Below are 27,960 nucleotides of genomic sequence, written 5' to 3' on the forward strand. Positions count from 1 at the left end.
GAGTGTCTACGTTGCTCGGAATGAAGTTCAGTTTGTACAGCGACATGGCGTCGGCGTTATGCCAATGTCTATTTCTAATTTACGACAATAAATCCTTGTGATGTAATATTGAGTGAAAATAATTCGTTTTTTTGGGCTAATGTATTTTCTAAGAATTCTTTTGACTTGGCAGAAAAGTACTAGGTATGTAGTTAACCAATTTGTTACTGATATGGAACATGTGATTTCTAAATATAATTTTTTTCGTTTCACATCTCATCATCATTCTGATATTCTTTTATAAGAAGTATCTTCATCATTTTTGCGTTCATTTTAATTAAATTAATTTCCAATTCGATAGTCTAATACCGTTTATTGAACACACACCCCTTATAAAAGTTTCTTAGAATAAAATCTATACTTATATTCAAAGGCTTGATATTTCAACGACAGAAAACTTGTATAAATAAAAAAACTTTGAACACTATTTCATGTGAAGTTGTTCGACGTATTTCTTACTACTTACTACTTACTACTTACTACAAAGACACAAAATGATAATCAGCATAGAGGTTTGTTATTGTTTTGTAATTTTGCACAATCTTCATCTTTTTCTTAGAATGGTTATGTTGCTAAGATTGTACAAATAATTGACTATTTTTAGTTGAGACATGTGGTCCTTAAAATTCCATTTTCTCTTATTATTTTCAACATGGAAGCATAATATATAGGTTTCCCTGTTATTAGTTAATATGGACACAGATCCGATGGAATGAACTGTTTCAAAGTATTATTTTATGTTGTGGTCCACTTCAAGTGAATTTTATTTCAAAACACGCAATTTTCCAAGTTTTTGGATGGGCACTACCATCCCCTCAATCGTCACCTTATATTTGAATTTCAAATAACTATATTTGTTGCTTCTAGTACAGCTCTATTTTTATTGGTGTCGGCAATATGGTCATATCAATCATGTATATCTCAGATTTGTTTTGTATGAGGTTATGGGAGTCACTAGAATCTAGCGCAAAAACAATTTCTAGTGTCACGTATGTTGAAGGTTCTAAACAATTCTTCGTGGTAAGTATTATAGTAGCCTGCGAATTACTACTTGACCTAAAATATCCTTTTTGCCACATTTTAGTAAGTAAAGAAACTGCTCTCAAAATTCACTTCTTCTTGTTTTTGTTCTTTCATTTTCTCTCTGTTTTTAAGAGAGGAGCTTTCACAAAATCCATAGTCAATTATTGTTTCTAGTGTCGTAAGTTTTAATCACTCTCTTCTAACTTAGACCCAGTAGCTTTCAATTTTGCAATTAAGTCATCAAATACTAGGAAGTGATCTCCTGATGCGCATTTCATAGCTAAAAGTTTATTGAAAACACTTAATCTTTCAATCACAGACTCAAGAGACTTTATCATCATTTCTTCATAATTTCTATACGTTTGGTTGTCACTCACTGGACGATTATTGCTTTGGTTGTATCGTTATTTTCAAAGAAATCTTTGTTCGTTTCGTTAAAAACGACCGAAACATTAACCGAACCCTTCTCTTTTAGGAAAATTTTCAAATTTGAGAATGACATTTCATTTTGTATTTTGGGAAGTCGTTAACGCCATTATTTCTGATTTTAATAATAAACGAATCATCAAATTCGTAGTTGTTTCTCACGCGAATATTTGTGAAACATTGATTTAAGAAGCATTTTTCGGAGATACTTGCCAAAATTCTTGGAATGATACGTTCTAAAATGTTGAATTAGGAGTTACAAATAATTAAATGGTTATAGGTCTTCTTAATGACTGTTGACTGTATAGCTTGCGTTGAATAAATGCATCAGTATGCATATGAACAGACTACCCTTTAATGAACATCTACTCTACTCAACGGGTTTGGTTTCTGAGTTACGAATTAATTATTGCCGATAATTAGTTATTCATTGTAATAACTTCAATATTAACAATTTTTATTTATATATTTTGGCTTTTCATGAACACCAGTAAGTCGTATTTCAATTCTGTGCTGTTCATTGGAATATTGTTCAATGGCAACCAGTTTACCATTTCTGTCTTTTTCTAAGTTACAGTTATTATGTTCAGTTATCTTGTATAATGTGAGGTAATGATTAAAAGTTCTTGTAAGCATTTAAAAGATATCAGCTTAAATTTGCATTCGTTGAATTACAAAATTTTCTAATATGAATCATTTTTCCAATATCGTTTTTGTTTATAACGTGTTACTAAACTCATCAAAAAGAGTTGAAGTTTGTTGTAGATGACTTAATTATTATGCACGATATGAATGATTTGAACTACTGAATACATTTTCAATCTATGATTCATCCTAAACAATCAACAATAGTGTATTAATTGACAAAACAGTAACCAAATTGTTACCCAAATCATTATTAATCTTCATTCAGCCTATACTACTTTTACTAAATAGGGTAATTTCTAGTGGAAAAAATATAATACAGTACCTATACTGAACCATGATTAATAAACACGAATCAATAGTGAAAGTACAAAAATTTTTCACTATACATTTTAAGAAAGATTTCTAGAAAGTTCGGGTGTAGCTGCCAGAGATCTTCGTCTTCTGTATTAAACGCTCCCAGGTGTAGTGCTGTCATCCGTTCTTATTTAGATTAATATATTCAGTAGATCTTCTCTAGTTATAGTTTCCCAGAAGAATCTTTGTCTGTCTTATCTTCCGTAGGCTGTCCCAATAATTGGTTTTGTTTCTATCTATCTTCTTTTCTAATACTGTATATCTGAAACTACAGAAGGGTTCAGGTCCCATTAAGGGTTTGTTTGCATCCGCTTTGGCGAACTTATCAGCTACTTTTACTCTGTTGTGCCCAGAATCCATTTATTTTTCTTGTCTAGCTCGTTTAATATATCATTGAAGCTTAATGCTCTAATGGCTCTTTGGCTATCGGACAGAGTGATGATCTGTTCACGATAGCTTGAAAAATGCTTGGTGTGTTGCTCAGGTTAATGGTATTTGGTTATGAGGCCGTACACCCTTTTCCGATTCTGTCTGCTGTTTCAGATCCGTTTGTATACCATTCAATGGCATTTTTGTTCATTTCTTGTATGATGTATGATCCCACTTACTTCTACAGTTTAGTATTGAGGTAAAAATCATCCTAAAGCATGTCCCAGGCTTGGTCATTATTCAGGAATGATTTTTCTTTGGTGATTCCGTCTTTGAATATTCTGATGTTTTTTCCTTCCAGGCTTTCATGTACTCTGTGGAGGGATGGGATATTCAGAATCATTTCTATTGCAACTGTTAGGCATGATTTCGTGGCCTTGATTGCACAATGGACAAAAAGTAGTACTATAATAAAGACGAAATTTATATTGGGTAAGATTAAATTATTAAACAGTGAATGACGATATACAAAACTGTCGCAGAATTTTCCGAAACAACAAAAATCAATTTGGTATCGTTGAGATTAATGACCTTTATTTAATTATTACTACACTCACAATTACGTTGTTAGACGCGCGTTTTAATAACTAGTTATTGTCTTCAAAGACTGAAGATTGAAAACTCGACAACGAATAATTTTATAACCATTATAGTTAAAATTGCATTAACTACAGATGGCAAAATATGAATGACTATTCGAAAATCTATAAATTTCATAGTACGTGGGACTAGAAACTAGTAAAGAATTAATATTTACATGTATTTAGCACATACTCCGTATCGACCACCAAGAGCTAATGACCTGAGAAAGTATCTGCTCTGAAGCCGGAAACCTTGTGATTTTCATCTGCTTGGTTGTCAAACAAACATCTAAATTCGGAAAACTATAATATACAGTAAAAGATCGATTCTTTTCATAGTCATAGGAATTTTGAGAACAGAAAATAATTTTGCCCATTAAAGATTGCAGTTGCTTCGAGCTTCTGGTGATTAGTTTTCATTAAGACTTTAATTATAGCCACAATCGTAGTTTTTCATCAGAACACCCCTCGTACTATCCAGGACCATTTTAATGTGGACATCGTTAAAATCTTCAAGGTTACTCTCTGTATACTTAATGTATGTATGTACAATTAATTTATCAAATAACTTGGTTATTGAACATGAATGGAACAACTGAAAATGTCTATTACCGATTCTTTTATTAGTTATGTGAATAAAACAGCTGTTTTATTGATCCTGCTAGGAATACACCACGTGGTAATGCAACCAGTCTTTAGACCAGTCGCTTCTATGAATTCGACTGTTTAGCATCGAAACCTCATTCACTTATCGTATGTGTATTACACCAGTGAATCGATTCATTTCCAAGTCGTGTTGTTTTGTTTATTCAAGTGTGTAGAAAATTGGCGCGCTGAATGGTATGATAATTTTTCAAAATAATATCAACTTTATTTGGAGTATTCATATATTTACAGTTAATCACTTTGCATGTTTTTCTTCATAATTAGAGAATATCGTTTACAGAGAATACAAGTGTATGTACATGACAGTGAATCTTTGAGATGATATCAAAGATTTTGTTCTGAAAATTATTATAGTTTTGATCAAAATTAACTTTAATTCATTGACCTTTAATAATAAAGTATTATTAGGATGATGTAATAATACACCAAGTTTTCAGCGTTCTTTTTGCATCATACTGAATATTAAATAATGGTTCCTAAGAAATAAAACAATAATTTTAAATAGAGAATATAAGCCTGTAATGTTGAATACATTCAGTAATTTTTTTTTTTGAAAATGCTCTGTCTCATCTATTGGTATTTCCTATCTTCTATCCTGATGGCTATTTTCATAGCAGTAAAGTCATTTGGTTGAAATAATAGAGGTTATTTGGAAAGTTTTTCGGAAGTTTGGAAAATTGGAAATTTTATTGATTTTGCCGTGTTCTTACCGAATTTCAACTTTTCCACCTCGTATATTTTCCGCTCGTGCCGTCATATTGAAGAAATGGCACCTAAAAGCAGTTTTTATCTTTATCTTTATCTTTATTTATCTGCATAAAATGATTGTAGAGAAAATTTCCTACAATTTATGTCGTAACATTTTTTGTTCGAAAATCAACAGTTTCGGCGCTATCTATACATATACATCCTCAAACGAGGAAAAGGAAAAATTTTCCGACAAATATAGGTTAGGTTAGGTACGTTTCTTCTCTTTCCATTTTCGTCTCTATTTTTTAATTTGTACAAAATAAAGGGCCGTGTTCCAAATGCCGCTGTACCCTGTACGATTTTCGGTAAAAATTATTTATGTAAGTGGGCAACATTATAAAAATTTTAAACATTATAAGTTTTTAAAATGTCTGCCGACTGTTATATAGTATATTGAAGTCTCAAAATAACGGTACAAACGACGAATTTCTATTTTTTTGTAGGAAATATTGATGGAAAAACATCAACAAATCAAAACGATCGTTTTCGATTTTGATTATAAGTCCACTCGATTCAATATGTGTTTGTTCGTAGAAAATGCAACGCTTAAGCTGTGTTCACACTATGCTGATCGACACGTTCGACTTTCGGCCTGTCCACATTAGCCAATACATGTGGAGGTGTCGACCTACAGTCGTTTCATGGCGTAGTGAATTGCTTTAATTTAATTATAAGTAAAAAAATGAGTTATTAAGAAGATGATGTGGCGGTTGCTACCGCAATTATCGTTACCACAGATGGTATCGAGCTGGACCGCCGTAGCCGCGGCTTGGATACGACCTAGCCTTGTTCGAAGAATAAGAAATTACAGCATTGAGGAGTTCATTATAGATTTATTATTTGATGATGTAGATGATCCCAATGTGGAATACCGATGTTATGCAAAATTCAACAATTTTTAGCAACAGTCGAACTCTTTCGACACGACATGGTTCGACAAAGTCGAATAGTGTCGAACGACATAGTGTGGACAAAGCTTTAGATGCACCTTTGGTTTATGTTACGTGCGCATTTTTCGATCATGTTCTGGTGGTGTAATGAAAATGAACTATGTATGTATCGTGATTTAATTTTTAGTGAAATCTGCTCAGAAATTCTATGAAATGTCGATTGATATATGGAAACGAATGTATGTAAATAACACGTGTATTTAAATAATGACGAATTGCTTACAATGATCACATCTGACCATAACCATTCGTTGTCTTATAACTTGAATATCAACATCGAACTTAAATATGGAAAATACAAAGACAGTGCCAAAAATTCTCACACATGAACAAAGACAAATGCTGAATGCGATCTGCAAGGATTTGTTATGGCACATTCTAAGCACTGTGCCGATAGAAGGTAGATGTGACCGGTAATCAATAAAGATGAGAAACGAACCTTTAAATAAAGTCAGCGACGGAGACTGAACAATTCTGTTATCAGCTTGGAACTTGCCAAGACGGGCTAAATATTACGCCATGACTACATCGGTTCACACCTCATAATGACATAAAGGAAGTCGAAGAAGCTTTAACCGACGATTACCAAAATGCTGTAAATGGAGGCAGCAATATTAGGAACGTTGTATAGGGTTGTATGTGAAGATATATGACTTTTATTAATAATTTCGGTCACACTACGTATATAACAAATATGTCTTACCCTATCACTTTACTTAAATAGTTATGGGAGAAAAGCTGAACCAGATTTTCTTTTTATAGACGTAAGATTTATTAATTATGCAAATTTTAAAAAAAACTCATTTTTTTCAAACCTCATTCTTCAATTCATGGCTGCTAACGCTCCTAACAAGTGTCAAAGAGCCATTATCCTAATCGATATAGTAAATAATCAGTAAACCTATACCTCAAAATACCTGCCTTTATACCTAATGATTTTTGGACCATAAAATCAATAACTATGAGTTTCATCTGAATTGTAATTATAATAAATCGAACGGTTTTGTTCGACACAATATTATACAAATTATTTTTTTTTTTCATTGAAATTCATATGACTCAGCTTAAGAGGCCATTGACCCAGTTGCAGTATAGATTTTAATAACAGAATAAAGTGAATACGATAAAATAAATAAATTGTTAACTTATCTAGAGCTAATTAGATTGTGATACTGAAATTAATGTTATTAAGTTTTCGAGAAATGTATTTGATCCATTATAATGAGATGTTTCACAAAAAAAAAATGGTGTTCTGATAATGTAACAAAAGCAAATATACTGAAATCTTTAGATAATTGTATATGTCCAATCCACAATCTTTTTAAAGTAACTTCATCTCTTGTTTGTACTCATAGTCCAAGTGCCAAAGGTAGTTGAGTATGCAAAATGTGAGGATCGTTAACTATACTCAGATTCATTTGTATTTTTTTACAGTCAGAAAATGTTCTACAAGTAGTAAATGTAAAAAACCGAAAAAAAAACGAATTGGCGGGTTTGTTTTGTGATAGAACGAAAAATTTAGTTAAAAACCCAAACAACAAATGTTAATTTGTATTCAAAGAGTAGCAGATCGCAAAAAAAGTTGACATAAGTGAGAAAATAGAAATTGATACTGACTTCACTGCACTCAATTGCAACTTATATCAATAAAGAGAAAATATGTGTGCTTTTGTCATCAAGAAGTGAAAGAAAGTTCAAAGAAAAATCAGAAATTGTAAAAAATAAGATGCAGCAGACAAAAATCTCATACAGAAACCATTTTTGGAGGATAATCAAATGGATTTGATGCATCTTTCGCAATTTTGAATTAATGCGATTACCTTCTTGACGCTGAAAGAACTAGCTCGTCCAAGAAAGAAATTAAGAACCATTAAAATGGTACTAACATGCCGCAGGATATTTAAATATTATTCATGGCAGAGATATTTGTCAATAGAATTCGTTATTATTTTGCAGCCAAACACAAAACGATTTGCTATTCTATTTGATAGATCAAACTCGACAAATAATGAGACAACCAGTGCAGGAAATTTCTATATTCATTCCTATAAACGTACATCTAATTGTAAAACAATGGTTGACGCGTGTAAAAATAATACATATATAGATTGATTATAATGATTTTTTATTGATATGTTGAAATTTTCTTTGATGTATTGACTTGGAAGCATCTGTTCAGTCCATTTACCTAATGTCTAAGGAAATGGAATGTAAAACATGGACTAATACACTTCCTTGCAACATATAGAATCATAATTTGCAGGCTTTTTAAGTTCAAAACCAAGCAACTCCATCCACCACTCGGTCGATCAAGTTAGGGTGAAAAGCTTAACGGATCGAAGGGTTTCACGGAACTTCGGAGGGGTTCTGTTAAAATATTTTTTTAGTTTTGGTACAGTCACGATATAAACAATAACAAAAATTCAGCTATCGGCTCGCATATTATTTTGGGAGGAAATTCAGGTTCGGCTTAAGTATTATAACGACTTTAAAATTTTAAATTAATTCTAAAAATCTGAATTATAATCCGGAAAACAAATCGAAATGCTATGGATTGATAACAACACTAAGAATTGCCTTTGTCAACAGTCAACACTAAATGATATATGTTTTCAAATGCAAATAATGGGATAGGTTTCTTTGAAATAATCAGCCAGCTTTTTTTATTTAAGCGCTTCTTGATTTTTCGCGACAATTTTAGTTCTTACGGAAGTTACTAAGATAAAAAAAAATTACTAAATTCTATTACTTTTGTGTGAGGATGGAAATTACAACCGTTTCTATAAAACTGCCCCTTTCACAATCATTCAAGTAGGAGTAGATATCATTACATTACATTACAGATGTTGACGATTCCATGTTCAATCATGCTAAAGATTTATGTAACTGTATACCTTCATAATTATGACTTAAACATCAGTTAATTTCCCTGTAAACATTTTTGCTTCACATTCAAGCAATTTATACGTGTTTTTATGCATATGTAGATTGTTTCATAATGACGGGTATGCCATCATTCAATACAAATAATTTTTTAAATTGATGTTTTTTTGTCGTAATGCGATTCAGACGTATGTAATCTTCGTTATATAGAATGTAGATTGCTTTCAGTCCTCAGGTATAAGTAACATAATTACATATTATAAAGCGAGACAAAAAAAACGAAAAGTATATTTATGTATAAGCAAAATTAAAAAAATACTTTCTGTAAACTTTAATACCAGTTTAAATGGGAGGCCATAGCGTCAAAAAATTTTTACTCAAAAATTAAAAAACTTCACTTCACAATAATAAAAATACCTACAAAATAAGAGCGAACATATAAGTAAGATGATTAGGTCTTGAGAAAATTAGAACCGCCAAAGTAGGCTTGTTTTTTCGAAAATTTATAGGTCAGCCATCCCTCGAATAAGAATGTTTCTATGCATTTGTTCAGAGAAAAATAAATAAATAAATATAATAAACGAGACTATTCCAACTTATCGAATCTTTCAATGTTATTATCTAGTTTATTCACAGATAAACTAAGAAAAAACCAAATAATAACACAAAACCAAAGAGGAATGCACAACCTAAGGACGCTGAAATACGTATTTGAAGCTGTATCCTTGTTCAATTAGAATAGAACACACGTCTAAAGAAATAACAAGAGAGAGAATACAAAAATAAATGAAAAATTACTCACAAGCAAGAATATCTGCAAAAACAACAAAATAACAATATATAAAGTCAAAAATTCAAAGGTAGAGGAAGATAATGAAGAGAAAAATACTGAGAATTATACCCGGACCAAATATTACAGAAGATTAAGAGAGAAGATTGAAGAAAAACAAAGAAATATAAGAAGAACTGGGAGGAGAAAACATAATTAGGAATAAAAGCACAAAGACAAGCAGGGCACATGAGAAGGAAACCTACAGAAAAGGTGATGGGGATATCACAATGGATATATCTGTGGTCAAGAGGCAGACCAAAAAATACCTGGAGAAACCAAATTGAAGAAGGTACTAGAATCCTAAAAATAGTAGAACAGAATAGAGAAAGCTGACGAACGAAGCCAGGACCAATAAAAAACTGTAAAAAAAATATCAAAGGTGTAATCCACCCCAATAAGGAATTTGTAGGCTCACAAAGTGCTAGCCATAATCCAAGGGATTGAACGACAAGATGATGATAATTTATTCAGTAAATGATGTGTTTGTTTTTTAGTTATTTACAAGCTCTTCTCTACTAATTGAGAACAATTCTTTGACAATGAAGCATTTCCTTTCCTTTATTTTTTCTAATACTTATGATAAAATCGAAAAAATCAAATGTAGTGCCCACTTCGAAGGTCAAACTAATTATCCGTCTTTTGGAAAATAAATAGCATCATAATCCTTATCTATTCTCAAAATTTTAGTGCTCCTTCTCATATAATGAGACTCTAACCATTCATTTTGTGATTTTTTTTATATTATACTTACCATATTAATAGGTGATTCCAATTTCTCTGTAACTTTCAAAGTTATAAGCAGAAACAGATGACAACCCATTTTCTGTAGTACATTTTTATTTGCAATATGGATTTTTAAATCAATGAGGGAATTTCTAAAATTGGAAGATGCATTCTCTCCCGAGAAGTAATCTACTAACCTCGAGATGGGTCATCGAGTCGCTAGACCACAATAACGCACCTAAACGATTTTAATTAAAAACTACAACGCCATCTAGAAATAATACTTTAATCAAATATCACTGAATAATAAATTGTTTTGTGAATTTTATCATTTGATCCATGGTCATCGTGATTAAACAAGTCAATAGATTCATTAGAAGTTGGTTGATCATTGATTGGAAAATTCCTCCAAGATATAATATAAAAAACAGAGTGTTTTGATAAATGATTCAATTGAATAAATTTAGCAACTTCTGGATGTTTATTGAGAAATATTGAAATAATTTGTCTAGAGATAAATGAAATGCAAAATTTCTCTCATCTATCTATTATTTTGTACAAGGTGATCGAAATAGAATTATCTCACCCAATATATTGTTCAGGAGTTCGATATATTTACATTACTGTTACAATTTGTTATCAAATGTCTCATTATGTCATGTCTCATCCCCATCTTCATTTTCTTGTTTTCTATTTTTTTGTTTTCTGTTCCTCAGGTCCCTTCCATTTCCTCTTTTCCAACAAACGAAAGAAATACTAAAGAATCAATGTTAACTGAACTGGTTGATTCCCATTGTAAATGCGATGAACAATAATCATAACCCAAAGGGCTTCTGTGGAAAGATTCATTCCTTCAACTGCTTTAATATGTATTGGAAATGTCATCTACTAAATTTCTGAATCACATGAATGTGGATTTGATTGATAGGATTGATATTAAACAATGCAATATGGGATTACGAATTGTTTTTTTATCAAACTCTTCAAATTTTTGCTAAGATCTCTCATAATCTTGACATTCATCCCATCCAGAGATGACTCGTTTTGCATTCCCTTCTAGAGTAGTTATATTTTTGAGTATCATTTACATAAGATTAATATAAATTGATGAATTTACGTATCCAACAGAAACAAAGAACGAAAGTAATACAAAACATTTATATTAACATCAATTTTTATCTTGGCTACTCGATAGTTAAGATAAGAGAACTTCTTTGGCAAAGGCTGGCTGTTGTATCCCTCATATATATAGTTATTGGTGGTCTAGCGGTGATCTGGCATGGTGAACTATCCGTGGCTGCATATTTCAAAAGGGTATGCGGAGGTGAACAAATAATAAGGGAGAAACATCATAGAACTGATTTGTGTAAGCTTATGATCTAACACATAAAAAAACTGAATTTATATCCTTGAAACATAACCAGACAGAAATCTGTTCTATTTGTTCTATTCCCATAACAAATATAAAATACAAATAAACGCGAAATTAGGAAAATAATAGGAAAATAATCGATAAGAAATATATAGCCGTAAAGTATGAAACAATGTAGATAGGATTTAAGGTATCACTGAGGCTTATATGCTTCCCAGCCGTGGCAGTGCCCTAAGTGGAGAGTACCGCGGTTTTACTGAAATCTAAACACTTTCGGGGCAAAAGTTTCGAAGAAAATGATCCATCATGGAAAATTCTCTTCAAATTGCTCCTATCTCGATATCCTCTTTCATCAGAAACTGTTTCTCAAGTTAGATTATGCCTTCTACTTTCAATGCCGTCTTCTACCGAAGGTTGGCGACCATCATCTGATAGACTTCTCTATTTTACGCTGTCTATACAGCCACATTTCAAAAGCTTCTAATTTTTGCATTGTTGCTCCTTTTAGTGTCCACCCTTCCAACTGCGGTTGCTCGAAAGCTTTCTCATTTCTATGAATGCGGATCTTGCCATTTCAATTCTAATCTTTATCTCTAAATCCAGGGTTCCATTCATCAATTATTATATATCCCAAGTATTTGAAGCGGTGTACACTCTCAATGGGATCCGTTTCTATATACATATCTACATTTTTTATTTTTCTCTTACTAATCACCATAAATTTGGTTTTCTTTTTGTTGATGTTAAGACCAGTTTTGTCATTGTAGTTACTCTATTGAGAATCATCTGTAGATTATCGACGTTACCTTCCAATAAGACAGTGTAATCCGCATAGATTGTACCTACACAACAAACATTTACTTTTACAATTTACAATTTACTTCATGGAACCAAAGGAACAATACAGTAGAAAGACCCACCTCACCAGTGTAAAAAAGTATCGCCCCAAAATGATTATATTATTATAATGGAAGATACAGAAACTAAATATAGAAGTTTGCAAATGAAACTGAAGTCGGGATTCTTCAAATTAGAGTATAAACTTTCTAGTATTTTTCTCGATATATTATTGAAAATTTGCTCCCTACGCTACTATTCTAATTAGTAAAACCACGGAAGAAAAGTTGTATAAAATATCATAAATTCCTTTTATTTCTTAAACCTTTTGATATTTCAATGCTTCTAAATGTTTTTGATTTTAGGTCTCCGCTGTTTCAAAATTAGTTTTTTTAATAATTTTTGAGAGTTTGATAAAAAATTGACGTTTCAACTTAACTTCAGTCTTTATCGAAATATTATATTTAATATTAAAAGACGATATGGTTTATTACGAATATAAGATATTTATTTCATTACGACATAAACATTGATGAAATATTAACGTCATTAATCAACTATATAGCATGAAATTGAATGATGTAATAATGTCGGGAAAGAATGGTAAGATGTCAATAAAATACAATAGAGGAACTGGTTCATATGTAGAATAATTGCTCTCATTAATTTCCTGAAACGTTTTAAATTACTATTATTATTTCATTCATTATCTTGCAAATGGAAAAACTAGTAATTCAATTCAGTGCTGGACTGCGCCAAACCATTTAATTTGATTTATTGTACTTATAAACATTAGTTCTTAAATATATGTCGTTTTTTTTTGGAAATAAACCCAGGTTCATTTGGCAGTTACTTCTGTTGGCCCGTGGTAACATGTACAAAAATATTTTGAAGGTATACGATGATTTGGGACACACATGTTTTTAAAGTTAGTTCAATAATTGAGATGTTCACTTCGAAAGGTTCATTTGAAATGGAGTTAAAGATCTTACAGTTGAATAATGAAACTGAGTCATTTCGCCCATGAAGAATAATGAAACGAGACCTTTTCAGTATAATATTTCAATTAAACTTAAGAGACTATATCTGTTATACGATGGTTGCTACTTAAGTTTTGAGATATGGCAACACTGATATGAATTTGTCAAATCTGACATTGCCATCATGAAGTTTGACATTTTTAATGGTGAACGTACTCAGAACGTGTTATCATACGAGTGCTATTTGAATTGTTTATAGATACTTAAAACATACATAAAGTTATACTTTTGACGTAGATTAAACCAACAGCTATGTAACGATGAACTCGATTCGACTTTAGGTGTGAAGCACCATCTCTAGCCAGAAAACATTGATGCTGTGCATAAATTGATATTGCAAGATCGTCAAGTGATTTACAGTGATATTTGAGCCTACTTGGGCATTATTTCAAAAAAAAAAGTTTTAATATCGTTACAAACTTATAAACAAAAAAAGGAGCTGATTGAATATCACAGAACGGGGAGATTTGTGGTTATTCCTTACAAAACTCAAGCTAAATATTGATAATTCGCTGTAAATCCATAAAGTAAATCCTTCTTATTAAAACTATATTTTTTGTAATTACATTACTTTCAAGTGTTTAATTTTTATTTTATTACAACTATTATAACAATAATAATTATTATTGTAATAATTTATATATTTGAATAATACCTACATCACAAAAACATATTTATTCTAACTTCTCCGAAAGGGAAGTTTTCGAAATAAAATTTGTCAGAATTGATTCGATCTTATGCTGTGTAGTTTTCAAAAACGTAATCGTTGGATGGAGTTATTTTTTCGTATGGCTATCTTTGTTTTTTTGATATCCACCCACAGCACAATCAATTAAAATTGGTTTATTTGATTCTATTATCAACTAATTAACCCTATCAAGGAATAAATTCTAAATCAGGTGATTCAATAATAAGTGGTTGATTGGCGTTATTTAATAATTCAATCTTGTGTGACGATGCGGAGTCAAAACTCGCATCTTGAAATCTTTTTTTCTTCCACATATTAAGATCTGAGACTTTCCCAAAAACTTATTCACATCATTAATTTTGGTACCACGCATTCAGAAGTACTAAATTTTAAACTTCCTCACCCAACTTTGTCATTGGTATGCACAAAGTCGGGAGAGCCTAAAAAAATTTTCCGGAATTTTCTATACAGCCGTAATATCGATATATCAAAATATTAATCGTAACACATAATATCCTCGAACTTAAAGAATGTTATCTTGTTGGCAAGGGATAGTTCGTTCTGGTTTTCGATTAAAATTTGAAATTACAAAAAATTTATCATTAAATATCTCCGGAAATATTGATCTTGGCGACTTAGTGCTTAGCACCGAAAGTTTGTTGTTCACACATTTTTCTAGTTCCTGTTATTCAAGAGTTAAATTCGAAAAAACACGAATTTGGTGGAAAAATCAAGTTAGAGGCCTGTACTACCTCGCTAGTAGGACACTTTTGTTTAGCATTCAATTCTGAAAAAAATCCGTCCATGGTCTAAGCGATGCTATGAAATGCCAGTGAACTCCAGAAATAAAAAAATAAAAAATCAGAGCTTCTGTATATTTTAAAAGAAAATCTTTACACCCCTTGTTGGAGTACTTAATATTAATATTGTGGGCCCACACTTTCAGGGAATTTTTTTGAGTACTTGCAACAAAATTTCACGATGAGACAGAATAAAACATAGTTGAAAAAACAGCATACTAATCGGACGTATTGAAATTAATGGAAAACTTGTATAAATTAGAAAATCTAACCCTCACATCGGTTTTACTTTTTTAGGTTGACTAGGAAAAGCTACAATGAGGAAATTGCGTGATTTATAGCTTTTATAAATCTACAAACTCTAATTATGTTTTTGAATTTAATAAGAAGGTGACGAAAATTCAAATTTACTTTGTAAACAATTTTTATAGACTTGAATCAGTTCGTTTTTAATATAATAATGAAAGATTGGATAAATATTTTTGAATCATATTAAAGAATACACAAATATTTCATATATTGCAATATTTTATTTATAATTGTGCCTTTTGGACTAGAACTATTCACGAGTTGGCAGTGATTATACTAAAAGAATATTATCACTTAATGTTAATGTAATTAAGTTTCAAGTAATCATTCAAATTTTAAACAGCAATTGGTTGGCATGATATAAAAATGTATCTTTAAGAATTGAACATTTTACTTGATTAATATTATACAGCAATATTTTCTGTTAACATGTTGACCGTTGATCTAAAATCTAAAAATAGGTTAATCTAATTTTGAAAGTAGATTAGCTAATAATACTTGTATACGTTGTATTTTTTCAGATTATCTAACACAAGAACAGTATTGGGTTGAATATTGAATCAAGTTAATATTCTTTTTCGTGTGTGCGACGAAACTAATTATGGTTTCGGATACTGTAAAATTGGAACCTCTTGGATCACCTACGTAAGTAAATACAGTTTGAGTTTTGACATTTTTTCATTTTAATTGCATGTTTTTATTATTTTGATTCAACAAATACTACCTCTAAAGGTGGACCTAAAATTCTGAAAATAATTTGCTCTTGTTTCGTGGGGTCATTTTTGTTATAATTTATTTTTTCTGTAATATAGTTCGTTCCTGAGATATGGCCTACAGTACATGCAGCTCAGCTTATCAATGTAATCTATCGGACTAGAATTTATTTCAAGTTGTATCTTTTAACATTTTTGTTCTGGTCTTCTCAAATTAGGGTAAATAATTACTTTTTTGTAATTAAATGTGTGTAGAAGGCTTTTATATTAATTCACGTGCAAAATTATTTTTAATATTTGGTGGAGGGTTCAATTATTAATGTTTCGAATCTGATTTGGTGGTGGTAATAATTATTGACCCAATATGATTTATTGTATATTAAAAAATAAATTATTATATTCAAGATTGAATATTTTTTAATCATACTTGGTGACGGTTTTGATCAACAAGAAATTCAATACAAAAAAATTGTTTATCTTTATCAGATGACATTAAGGTTTTTTATATGAGGATGGCAACTAAGTACTTTCGCTTTTTACTGATAGAGAGCTTTGCTTTATTTTTTTAATAACTTTAATAACTTATGCTGTACTTTGCCATTTGTGGATACTGGTACTTGGCAGAAATAAGAAAATATCATTGAGCATAATTCTATACTATCTTAAATGGCCAGTAGTAACTATCTACAAACAGAACTTAGTGATGCCAAACTATAAAAAAATTTAGGAAGTCACCAGTATCTAAACAATAGACAAAATCAAATATTTTGACCATAGTCTTATACCTCTTTTTTGAAACCTCTGAGAGGAGTTAATTCGTACTCCATGTGTGAACCTTCTAACATCGAAATAGTAACTGCTCGAAATTTCAACGCTTTCTGAATTTTCTATTTCGTTGACAAAATACTTTTCATATTAGATGATGGAACCTCCATATTTATATAAATTTGGTTAAATAAAAAGCAGATATCCTCAACAACGATATAATGTTATTCATACCAAAAAAAGTGGAAAAATCTCCTGCATAAATGTCAAATCCAGTGCTTAAGATTGTGATTAATAAGGAGAATTTTAAGAACCTACCAAATGACAATTACTTGGTTATTATTTATTAATTAATTATAAGGTAAAAAATTGAGGTACTTTCATGCTTAACAAATGGAAGTACTGGAAATAATAACTTCGAGATAGGAAACTAAATTACTGAAATTTTTGGACATCAATGAATTAACACGGAGATTACATAAACTGAACAAAACTTTGGTTCCATCAGCGAGGTGACTGCTTCAGTCAATAAAGGCTGCGCTTGAGTTTACATACTCAACCATTTCCTCCTCTTCAAAAAGTCAGTAGGAACAGCAAAATGCAACAGGGCTGAAGGTTTGCTCAAAATCCACACCCTCCTCCTGGGTGTACCCCTTTGCAAGCAAATGGGCTTGTTGACATTGCCATATGCTTTGCGTTTGACTTTCAGCACCCATCGATTACCAACAACTTTTTGCCTTCAGGGATATAAATAATAAATTCAACTCTTCCTGTATGGCTTGTTCCCGCACTCATCTGACTCATATGACTCAACCGCTTCTATTACTGCAATAGGCACATAATTACTAACAAGGTATGAGGGCAACCGCCTGGTGCGGACACTCCTACGAAGCTGAAGTGACTGTTCGACTGGCAATGTATCTCGTCCTTCCCTGCTTCCACCTTATCAACTGCAGCTCCCGAAACAGAAATTCAGGGTCCAACAGAAGAATGTTCTTCTGAGGGTCCTGCAGGCACATTGGTTTCCTGGTAAGGCACGTCTTCTAACACAGGCTCGACATTGGAAGACTTGAGTAACTTGAGAAAGTTACTCAAGTGTTTAAATTTAAAAAATAACATCACAAGATATTATGATTGAATCCTTCTCAAAGTATTTGGTTCCAAATATCTTGAAATAGTCGATTTAAGGGAGTGGGCATTACATTCAAATTTCAATTGGCGACTTGCTCTGTCCAGTCGGTCCAGTCGTGTTTAAAACAAAAGCTGCAGTGTTCACCGCTTCCGCCCACAGTTTGATTGTCAAATTCTTTAAATGAATTATAGATAGTAGCGTGAATCTGGGCCCATAATCTCTTGTGGTGGAGTTGCCATTACATGCATGAGTGCAAGCAACCAATCATGGCATTGAGCACAACTGAAGCTGAATATGTGGCTGTGGCGAAAAAGAAGTTACGTGGCTGAGTAGGCTGCTGAACGATATAAAAAAATTGTCTCGGTTACCAACGTTACCAACGACTATATGAGAACCATAATACTAATCTGGAACCCAGAGTATCATCGCCGGACTAAGCACATTGAGGTGCGCTTCCACTTCATACGGGAAATAGTCATTAAATCAAGCTGGAACACATCATCAACTTGCCGATATGTTCACCAAAAGTCTTCCTGTGTTCTCAACTAATAGGAAATCTATTGGAGTCTTGAGTTTGGGGGAAGGTGTAGGAGCTACCTACTTCGTACTTGGTCAAACACAAGACAACAACAATTGAATTACCGTTTGAATATTAACTTACAACAACAAAACTAAATTACTAATATTAATGGGCATCAATTAATTATGTATATTGTAAACACAATGATAAAATCAAAAGCTGACATTAAATATGTTTGACTTTAATACATAAATTCTGACAGTTTTCGTTTTAAGAGATGAAAAAGCCCGCAAAATTGAAAATGATGAGGAATATTTTGATCCACATCTACATAGGCATTCCCCACATCCTACAACGTAAGTTGCATTCTCATCCGTGTATATTTTTTTCATAGTTTCTATTTTTCAGGAATATGGAAACTCTGATACATTTACTTAAAGCAGCCATCGGAACTGGCATATTAGCTATGCCCGAGGCTTTCAAATTTGCTGGAATGGTAAATGGGATAATCTCCACAATCCTTATAGGATTACTATGTACATATACTCTTCATGTTTTAGTAAGTAAAAACAACTTATAAAAAAAATATTTTTATTGATATAACACTTTACTAATTCTAATAAGGTAAGTCCACGTTAAGCACGCTCAATTAAAAGTTTTCGAGCTGATAACTATAATTTACAAGGTTTGCTTCTTAAGTTTTGTGATAAAGAAATAAAAATAAATATTTATAATTAGATGTGGCTAACCTAATCATTCAGAATTGGCCTTTCTACGTTGTTCTAATGAAACAAGCGACCATTTGTTTCGAAGAACTTCGTGCGCGATCTTTTGTTGGAATTTGTTCGTTATGAGAGACCCATACAGTTGATGGTTATTTAGCATTAGGTTTATATAGATCTTTGATTCGTCTCCTGTCACGATAATATAGACGTTGTAGTAAGCACCGTGATTGAATTTTTTTTAATCATTTCATTGCACCAATCGACACGAACTTTTTTGAGCGATTGTCAAATTATGAGTTATCCGACGCGAATCGATTTCTTTGGTAGTCACAAGTTCATGCAATATTGAATCTATTGAAATGGAACTAATGCCCAAGTATGCCTCAATCTCACGATGAGTTTTCTGGTACAACAGCCGATTTTGAACGACCTTCACGAAATTCATCCTGAAGTGAAATCCGACTTCGATTGAATTTGGTAAACCAGCGAAATACGATATCTCGAAATGGTGCCTTCACCAGAAGTCCAAACGAGTTTATCGGCCATATTGTTGTTTAATCTACGTCGAAATTCATAGACTTGATTCCATTTTTTCATCAAGATTAATGTTTCAATTTTCAACAACTCAAATAGCACTCATATGACAAGACGTTCTGAGTATGTTTACTATTAAAAATATCAAATTTATGATGGTAGAGTTCCCATGTTCAAGTTGAGAAATATATTTGCACGTGCGTTTTGAGATTCTAACTAAAATTTCATCATTTTAGATGGTTATCTTCTGTTTAACAATAAGTGGGTTGTGAAGATTTTTCTGAAAATAAAAAAATAACACACAAACGTGACTGTATTAACTTCTCAGACAATGAGCGTTCTGGACAGCCAATAACTGCGATATCATCGATAAAGTTCACCAAATACTACGGGACAAACGTTGGATTAAGATTCGAGAGATGGAAGAGTCTATCGACTTATCAAAAGAACGGATTTGCGGTATACTAACTGAAAAGTTATACTTGCGTATGCACTCCATATCCGTGAATGCTCATTTTGGACCAAAAGTGCATTGGAATCAACATTTCTCAGGTCTCACTAACGCAGTTTAGGCAAAATGAGCTGGAATTTTGGCGTCAATTCATAGATAAAATCTGAATCTACCAGTACACTCCTGAAACGGAAAACATGATACTAGATTATATAAAAAGGAATTGCTCCGAAAAAGGCGAAGACGGTGCTGGCTTCTGTTTCTTGGGATTGCCATGAGATGCTGTTCATCGACTACCTTCAAAAAGGTAAAGCAAAACAGGATAGTAAGACGCATCATTGCTTGATAAGGTGAAGGTAGAAATTGCGAAACCGCACTTGAAAAAAAAAATGAAGTTTTTCCATCAGGATAACGCACCTCCCCAGGCTTCGGTGATCGCTATGGCTAAAGTTGTTTTTTCAAATATAAAACTTTTCAGATAATCCTTGTAATCTATTATGTAGGCTAAATAGCCGTTAAGGAATGATGTCAAAAATACTTTTTTCCAATGAAACATATTCTTTTTCTAAAACTCTATGATAAGTTGTCGAGTGGTGCTTGTATTGTGGAGATACCTGTGGATATTGATCTTGAACTTCTGTAGGTTGTAGTGTGTTCGAGAAAGACGTGTCTTGATTCCACAGTCTTGCACTTTTCCAAAGGAAGGAGTGAGGATAAATCGACGTTTTAGGCGTCTGCAAGCGAACTCGGTGTTCATGAACAACGTCTGCCTGTCGAGTAGCTCTTGCAAAAACTGTTTTGGATACCTCAGAAAAGCATGGTACTATCAGTAAAACAAAGTCAGGTTGGCGCCCTCTTGTACCAGAGGCATGAATAATGCCAATTGGATGATTTCCCGATGAAATTTTTTGAAATACATACTTTAATGTGTCCTATGTTTTTAAGCAATTCTATTCACCAAATTTATTCCATTCAAAAGCAACACGTTTCAGATTAGGTCCCAATATGAAATGTGCAAAAGACGAAAAGTTGGACTCTTAACATACCCAGAATCGATGAGAGTTGCCTGTGAGATGGGACCCAATTTTCTGAGAGGATTTGCTCCATATGCACCGTAAGTATTTATTAGGTCATTCTTTGGATGAAAGAGATCAAATCTGTATTAATTTTTCTGATCAATAGGTTAATTTTGTAATTTTATAATTACGTAACACAATCATTCATTTTAAATACGAGTAAATTAATTCATACTAACAATTACCTTCCGTATCGTTGCCGAACTACCAAACTTAACAGAACAGTCAGTCCATATTGGTATTATGACGTTCCAGACCTTTTTCGAATATTTTAGACGTTTCCCGATTTCTAGAGATCAAGCATTAACATCCCATTACAAAATTTCGAGAAAGACATAATTGATTAGTACGCTAGACAACGTAAATAAAGAGCAGGGTCGTACTGGCTCGGTTGCTTTGGAAATCAATTGGCTCATTTTGCGGAGGCTACTTGTTGAAGATTGGAGAGAGTTAAGAATTTAGAAAATGCCCTTAAACATATAAACGTCCCAATAAATGTGTATGAACGAAATCACAAGTAGAATACGTCCAAATTTGGTGATTGAAATTGTTATAAATGAGTAGCCCAAAACAGCAATTTCTCAGAAAAACTTGGGAGATTACGAGTAAAAAACAAGATATAAATTTTTCTTTAGCCAATAAGGTGACTGATTTCCTGATCAATTCTTTAATTCTTTCAGTACTTTTTACATTCTACATGTCAAATTGGAAACTTCAAGAGTCGACTTACTAGAGCAACCCATAATCCATAGTTAAACCCACTAACTCAGATAACTTCTTTTTAATACTATTATTCCGATTTTTCCAAATTTCAATTTGATTTCTTTCAAAGTTTTCTTAAACGTTTACGTGGATTGCATTCTTGACTTGACTGAAAATCTTGGAATCTTTTAGCATCTACATTTAGTATAATTTTTTTCTTCTGCTACTAGTTTTAATTACTCATGCTTTCCATGGAAATGGAGATAATTGAAATGTCACACGGATTTTTTGAAAACGTATTAATCGCATGAAATGATTATTTCGAATATAAACTCTAATTCAATATGAAAGTGCGTCTAGTTTTTTACATCGAATTCGATAGGTTTTTGAGTTATTTGCGGTTGAAAACATCGAAAAATTTATAGAAATATATTTTTGGTATTGACCAAGAAAGAGCAGATGTTGAATATTCTCAGTGTGTAGAAATTATCGTATTGTTGGATTGACAAATGGCAGAATGTTGTGTTTTCATTTCAGTGACGCAAATACAAGATAAACATCTTAATTTATATGAATCTATGGAGAATATTGTTTTCTTCTAACAATAAATGGTCTCATCTCGATTCGTTCTGCTGTTCTTCCAAAGCTGATTTCGTTCAGTAACAAAATTTTCTTCATATATTACAAATTTAATTTAAAAATTTGGGACGGAAAAACTCAGAAATTTGATATAAATCGTGGAATCAGACATGGTGACGGGCTGTTAACAGCAGTATTCAATATATCACTAGACGAAATGATAAAATACTGCAAACTGACAGGTACAATTATTACTAAAGACGTCCAAATATTAGCATACACAGATGATTTGGCGATAATAAGGAGAAGTGTAAAGTGTAATCTATTCGAGGCGGTTAAAAATTTTAAAAAGTTTGGAGTAACAGTTAACGACCAAAACGAACGAGGCGGGGAAATTACTCAAAGGATCCACGCAGGCTACTGAGCATACCATGAATTGCGGCCTCTACGATACGCAAAATTGAATAGTCGTTCTAGAATGACAATCTACAGAACAGCAATAAGGCCAACAATAAACCTCTGGAGGAGAAACGATGAATCTAACAAAAGCTGATGAAGAAAAATGATGAAAAGAATATATGGGCCAGAAAAGCTAGGACAATATAGCATCCTCATGAATACTGAAATCTTAAATGAAGAAACTATCACCAAATAAAATAAAATCGTAGAAATAATAATAATGAAGTAAAAAAGTTACAGAATGGAAGCCCTCAAGAAACCAGCCCAGAGGAAGACCAAAAATCCAATGGAAAATTCAAGTAACAAATGATCTGAATAAAATGAGAGTCCGTGGATGGTGGAGTAATACCCAAGACAGGAAAAAATGGAAAAAAATAGCGGAATAAACCGAAATATGCAACGAACTTTATTAAAAAAAATCAATAGAACGTGGATTGCCTCACCACAAGAAATTAGTTAAAGAGCTCTGATTAAGCGGTTGCTATTATTTTTGAAATATATACAACAGATATAGAAACTGGAATATTTAAAGCTAGTATTAATTCAAATCGATCGTACTATTAGACTATTTCTCAATTTCTTGCGAATTCTATCAAATGAAATTTATAACAAAAGAAATATTGTTGCTAGGTTGACTCATATGTAAAAACTTTTCATTGCAATGAAACTATACATAGGCCAATCGTTATTGAATCAATCAACTCTTAGTATGTTATTTGGTTCATTTTATACGAAACTGCATACATTTAAAACAATAATAATTGTCAATATTATATAGTTTTCGTTTGTTTCAGTGCCTTAACCAACTTCTTTTTGATTTTTTATCAAATTGGAATATGTTGTGTTTACATCGTATTTGTTGGTGTAAACGTGAAAGCAGTGGCAGACCAATATATCAAGCCTGAAATTTCGTTGATTCTATACACACTAATGTTCTTCATACCCTTTTTGTTAACTATGATGGTCAGAAATTTAAAACTATTGTCACCTTTTTCTTATGCTGCTAATTTCATTACGTTGTTAACATTTGGTGTATGCGGTTATTACGTTTTTCAAAATCTTCCACCGTTTTCAAGTTTGCCAGCGTTTGGTCCATGGGCTAGTTATCCTCTATATTTTGGTACCTGCCTCTTCTCTCTTCAAGCTTGTGGTGTAGTAAGTATTCATTATATTTTAAATTTACCATTAACAAAAATCCAAAACTAAAGATATAAGAGTATAGATGTGAATGATTTACTTTCACTGCACAATATTAATAACAATTTCTTAATGATATTATAGTGGGAAAAGTACAATTTGCAATCTCGAATAGCAAAAAATCGAAGTCGGAAACATCATATACTTGTGGTGATATTTTCTGACACTCACTTGTAAATTAAGTTTTTCTATAAATTCTTTTATTTCCGCAGACGACTGAAGTGACTTCTGTACAAAAGGTATTAATTAACGTAACAGATCGAAGGATATGTTACAAAACTTTCACATCGATGCTTTCCCTTCTTTTTTATTCATATTGCAAATATGACTTGATAATGAGTTGAAGTATATGGAGATTTGAAAAATTTCCTCCTAAGACCAGCTTTCTGGAGTAATTCTAGATGTGATGTCATACGGTTCTCTTTATGAAATTTTCTTTTATCTAGCATTAAAAATGACACCGATAATCAATCAAAAGTGATAAATGAATTCATTATTGAACTATTATAGCGAAGCAATTAGAAACAATAACTTTACCGCATTTGCATTTTTTTATATTTTCTGCATATTTCACTTTGCAAATATTTTAAATTTATCCAACAACAATTTAGTCGATAAATGCGAAAAATTTTATAGCAAAATATTTGATAATGTTGCTTTTTATGTGTTCATATTGACTTTAGAGAAAATTCTAGTATAATAGGACTCTATGCTCACCATTAACTGATTTGTTATTGATTATCAACATTCCATCCGTTTTATCTCAATTCTCCATTGCATTTACGTTCAACACTTTTTTCATTTTGCGATATCCGATCAAGTTTCTTAGTCTACATATTGCGGTGGTCTGTACATGTGCTTGTTTTGCCATTGAATCTTTGTCTGAACAGCTTGATTCTTGTCCTGTTTTAACAACTTATTACCTTTATGTCTTGTAGCTTGCACCTCTTCGAATCCATCTTCAAATTACAAAAAAGAGCTATTCGCTACATTTATGGTTTGAGTAGTACATCATTTGTTTGGTTCGCAAACACTTTATCAACTCAACTGAGAGACCTATTCATGGTTACCCTACTAATCGATCAGCTATCTTCAGAAATAAAAATGGCAAGAACTTTTAATAATTTTCCGGAGATTGATAATGGCATTTCTGCTTGAAAGATTTTATTATTATGCGGCAGAATTCTACAATTTACCAAAGATTGCCATGATCCAATACTTAGTGTGGAATAAGATATTGATATTGTATTAAAATTATTATTACTTTATTGTGTAGCTTTGTCCATAAAACTGTGAATTTTCCAACGACAATGAAGCTTATATCTCATTATGTAATTCGGCATATTTTATTTTTGGAACTTGCTGTTGCTGGAATTTTAATACTACAACGGCCCTAATATGCTTCCACCATTTATTTACCTTCGATACTCAGTGCTGCTTGTGCAAAATTAGTTCAAAACGGGTTTGTGGAATATTCCAGTCGTCTTTGAGTTCGTGAATCGGCTTCTACATAATGCACAACTAGAGAATTATTTTTACTTTTCTATATAATATATTTTTTGAACCGTTTCCTAAGCAGACTAAACACCAACCGAGTGTTTTCCGTTTGTATAGCTTACTACTATCAATATAGAGTTTTTGGACTACTTCTTAAATTTAAAAAAATAACTATCCTCAATTTATTTCTATTGATAATTTTGTTCTAGGTAATTGCTTTAGAAAATAACATGGAACACCCTAAAAGTTTTTTAAAACCTTTAGGTGTACTGAATATAGGTATGCTAATTGTAACGCTAATATACGTTTTACTGGCTATGATGGGGTACTGGAGATATGGAGAACATATTCTGCCAAGTATTACTTTGAATTTTCCTTCTGTCGATCCGTAAGTATTGTCCATCATGTTTCTAATATCTTTTATTGTACATAAAACACATACCATTTCCTATAGTGATCAGTATATTCTTAGCACTGTTAATTTTTTGGTTTCTTTGTGCCTCAATATAATTTCAATTTTTTAATTCCAAATTAAAATAAAAACTTGACACATTCCCTTGTTTGCAAAAAGAGGAACAAGGTTTTTTGGTTCTCACCCCACGTCACTGACTACCCTAATTTTTAATCTCTCGACAATGGAAGTAACCCTAAACTCATCCTGATACGGGGTAAAGCTTTCTTTTCATGAAATTAATTATTTCAATATCACTGGGATGGTTTATCCGGTGCGCACGTGCATCGAGCGCACAGGCACATTTAGAGAAAATTTCGTGCATCTAGCGCTCACTACCTGTGTCGAATCCGAAAGATCGTTCGACGAGCGCACAAGAAAATTTGATCTGCCGAAGTTAGTCCTAGAAATGGGTAAACATACAAACGTTCGAATATTTATTATCATTAAGACAAAACGAAAAAGCATCAGCAACATCTAAGATTTTGTTAAGAGACTATGACTGATTGAAGAAAGCGTCTTTATACCTGCAAATGTGCGCTCGATGCACGCATTCGGTTCATCCTCCATTGGTATTGCAAGAGTTAGAAGATTTCTTGATAATATACTATTATCAATATAATATATCAAATCAGAAATTCCGAAAATTCATTTGTGTTATTTATAGTTTAGCTCAAGTCATTCGGATCTTGTACTCCACAGCAATATTAATTTCGTATGGTTTACAAGGTTATCCAGCAGTACAAATAATTCTTACAAATTATATTTTACCTTATTTAAAATCTAGTACCACAGAGAAAAGGAAATTAGTCTATGAATATCTTCTAAGATTTGCAATTGTTGCCTTAACATGTAAGTATCAATTATTTTGACAACTCTTTTAATAAATTGCTAATAATTCTAATTATTTATTGTTCACAGTTATCTTAGGAATAACCGTGCCTCTACTGGGTCTATTCATTTCATTAGTTGGTGCCTTTTGTTTGTCAGCATTAGGTATTGCTTTCCCAGCAATAATTGAAATCGCAGCTTATTGGCCTGACAGACTGGGTCGTGGAAGATGGATTCTTTGGAAGGACATAGCATTAATTATAATTGGTAGGTATGCAAATATAACCATGAATAATCATTAATCTGCATACGATATTAGTTTTATATATCAAGGTTAAGTACCTAGAGCTTCCCAAGTTTCATATGATCTTTGATATTGTTTCTACAATTATGATCCATTGCAACTCCATAGTAAGTAATCCCTACCACTTTATAAATGAACTGATATATTTCAAAAATCAACGTTTTTCGAGTATTTTGATAAAACTAAATATATATCTTATTTGATTTCAGGTGTAGTAGGTCTTGTCGCTGGTAGTTACAGTTGTATCTATGAAATAGTTAAAGCATTAGCTGCCGGGAAAAGCTGAAGATGTAATAACGAACAACAAAGCGGTGATAAGATCTCAACTGCCAATAGTGGACCATTAGTAAATTGATAAGAAGACTAGAAACACGCTTAGATAATTTTATAATTAGTTTTTTCTAATTATTTCTAATAAATATAACATAGAAATTGAATGAATATAACTCATTACCAATAATCCACATCCATTATCAAAACAGTTTTTAATTCCCATATCTTTGAACAAATATTAAGGGGTCCAAGGTACAGTTTATTTAGAACTAAAAGTATATGAACAAATAAATAAACAGAATGGAAGCATTCATATAAATCAATCACTCTATAAATACAGTCTACAAAGGTATTGAACAATAAATTTAAATACATCCAGTCATTTAAGTTTCTGTCAATCA

General features: G+C 32.0%; 1 protein-coding gene across 4 annotated transcripts; it reads left to right on the forward strand.

Moving 5' to 3' along the window:
- LOC130897353 (proton-coupled amino acid transporter-like protein CG1139) lies at positions 1-27,723 on the forward strand. Of its 4 annotated transcripts, XM_057806170.1 has the most exons (11): positions 15,726-15,811; positions 15,872-15,995; positions 16,163-16,282; positions 18,756-18,836; positions 18,889-19,039; positions 21,183-21,304; positions 23,801-24,161; positions 25,910-26,088; positions 26,819-27,003; positions 27,073-27,249; positions 27,496-27,723. In XM_057806170.1, the coding sequence occupies exons 5-11, from the start codon at positions 18,893-18,895 to the stop codon at positions 27,570-27,572; spliced, it is 1,248 nt and encodes a 415-aa protein (XP_057662153.1). In that variant the 5' UTR covers positions 15,726-15,811; positions 15,872-15,995; positions 16,163-16,282; positions 18,756-18,836; positions 18,889-18,892; the 3' UTR covers positions 27,573-27,723. The 4 variants fall into 4 exon arrangements, with proteins under 4 accessions (XP_057662150.1, XP_057662151.1, XP_057662152.1 ...); XM_057806167.1 differs by lacking the exons at positions 15,726-15,811; positions 16,163-16,282 and adding an exon at positions 1-183; XM_057806168.1 differs by lacking the exons at positions 15,726-15,811; positions 16,163-16,282 and adding an exon at positions 4,203-4,340.
- The last annotated feature ends 237 nt before the right edge of the window (positions 27,724-27,960 follow it).

This window comes from Diorhabda carinulata, chromosome 8, assembly GCF_026250575.1.
Source record: "Diorhabda carinulata isolate Delta chromosome 8, icDioCari1.1, whole genome shotgun sequence".
Classification (NCBI taxonomy): domain Eukaryota; kingdom Metazoa; phylum Arthropoda; class Insecta; order Coleoptera; family Chrysomelidae; genus Diorhabda; species Diorhabda carinulata.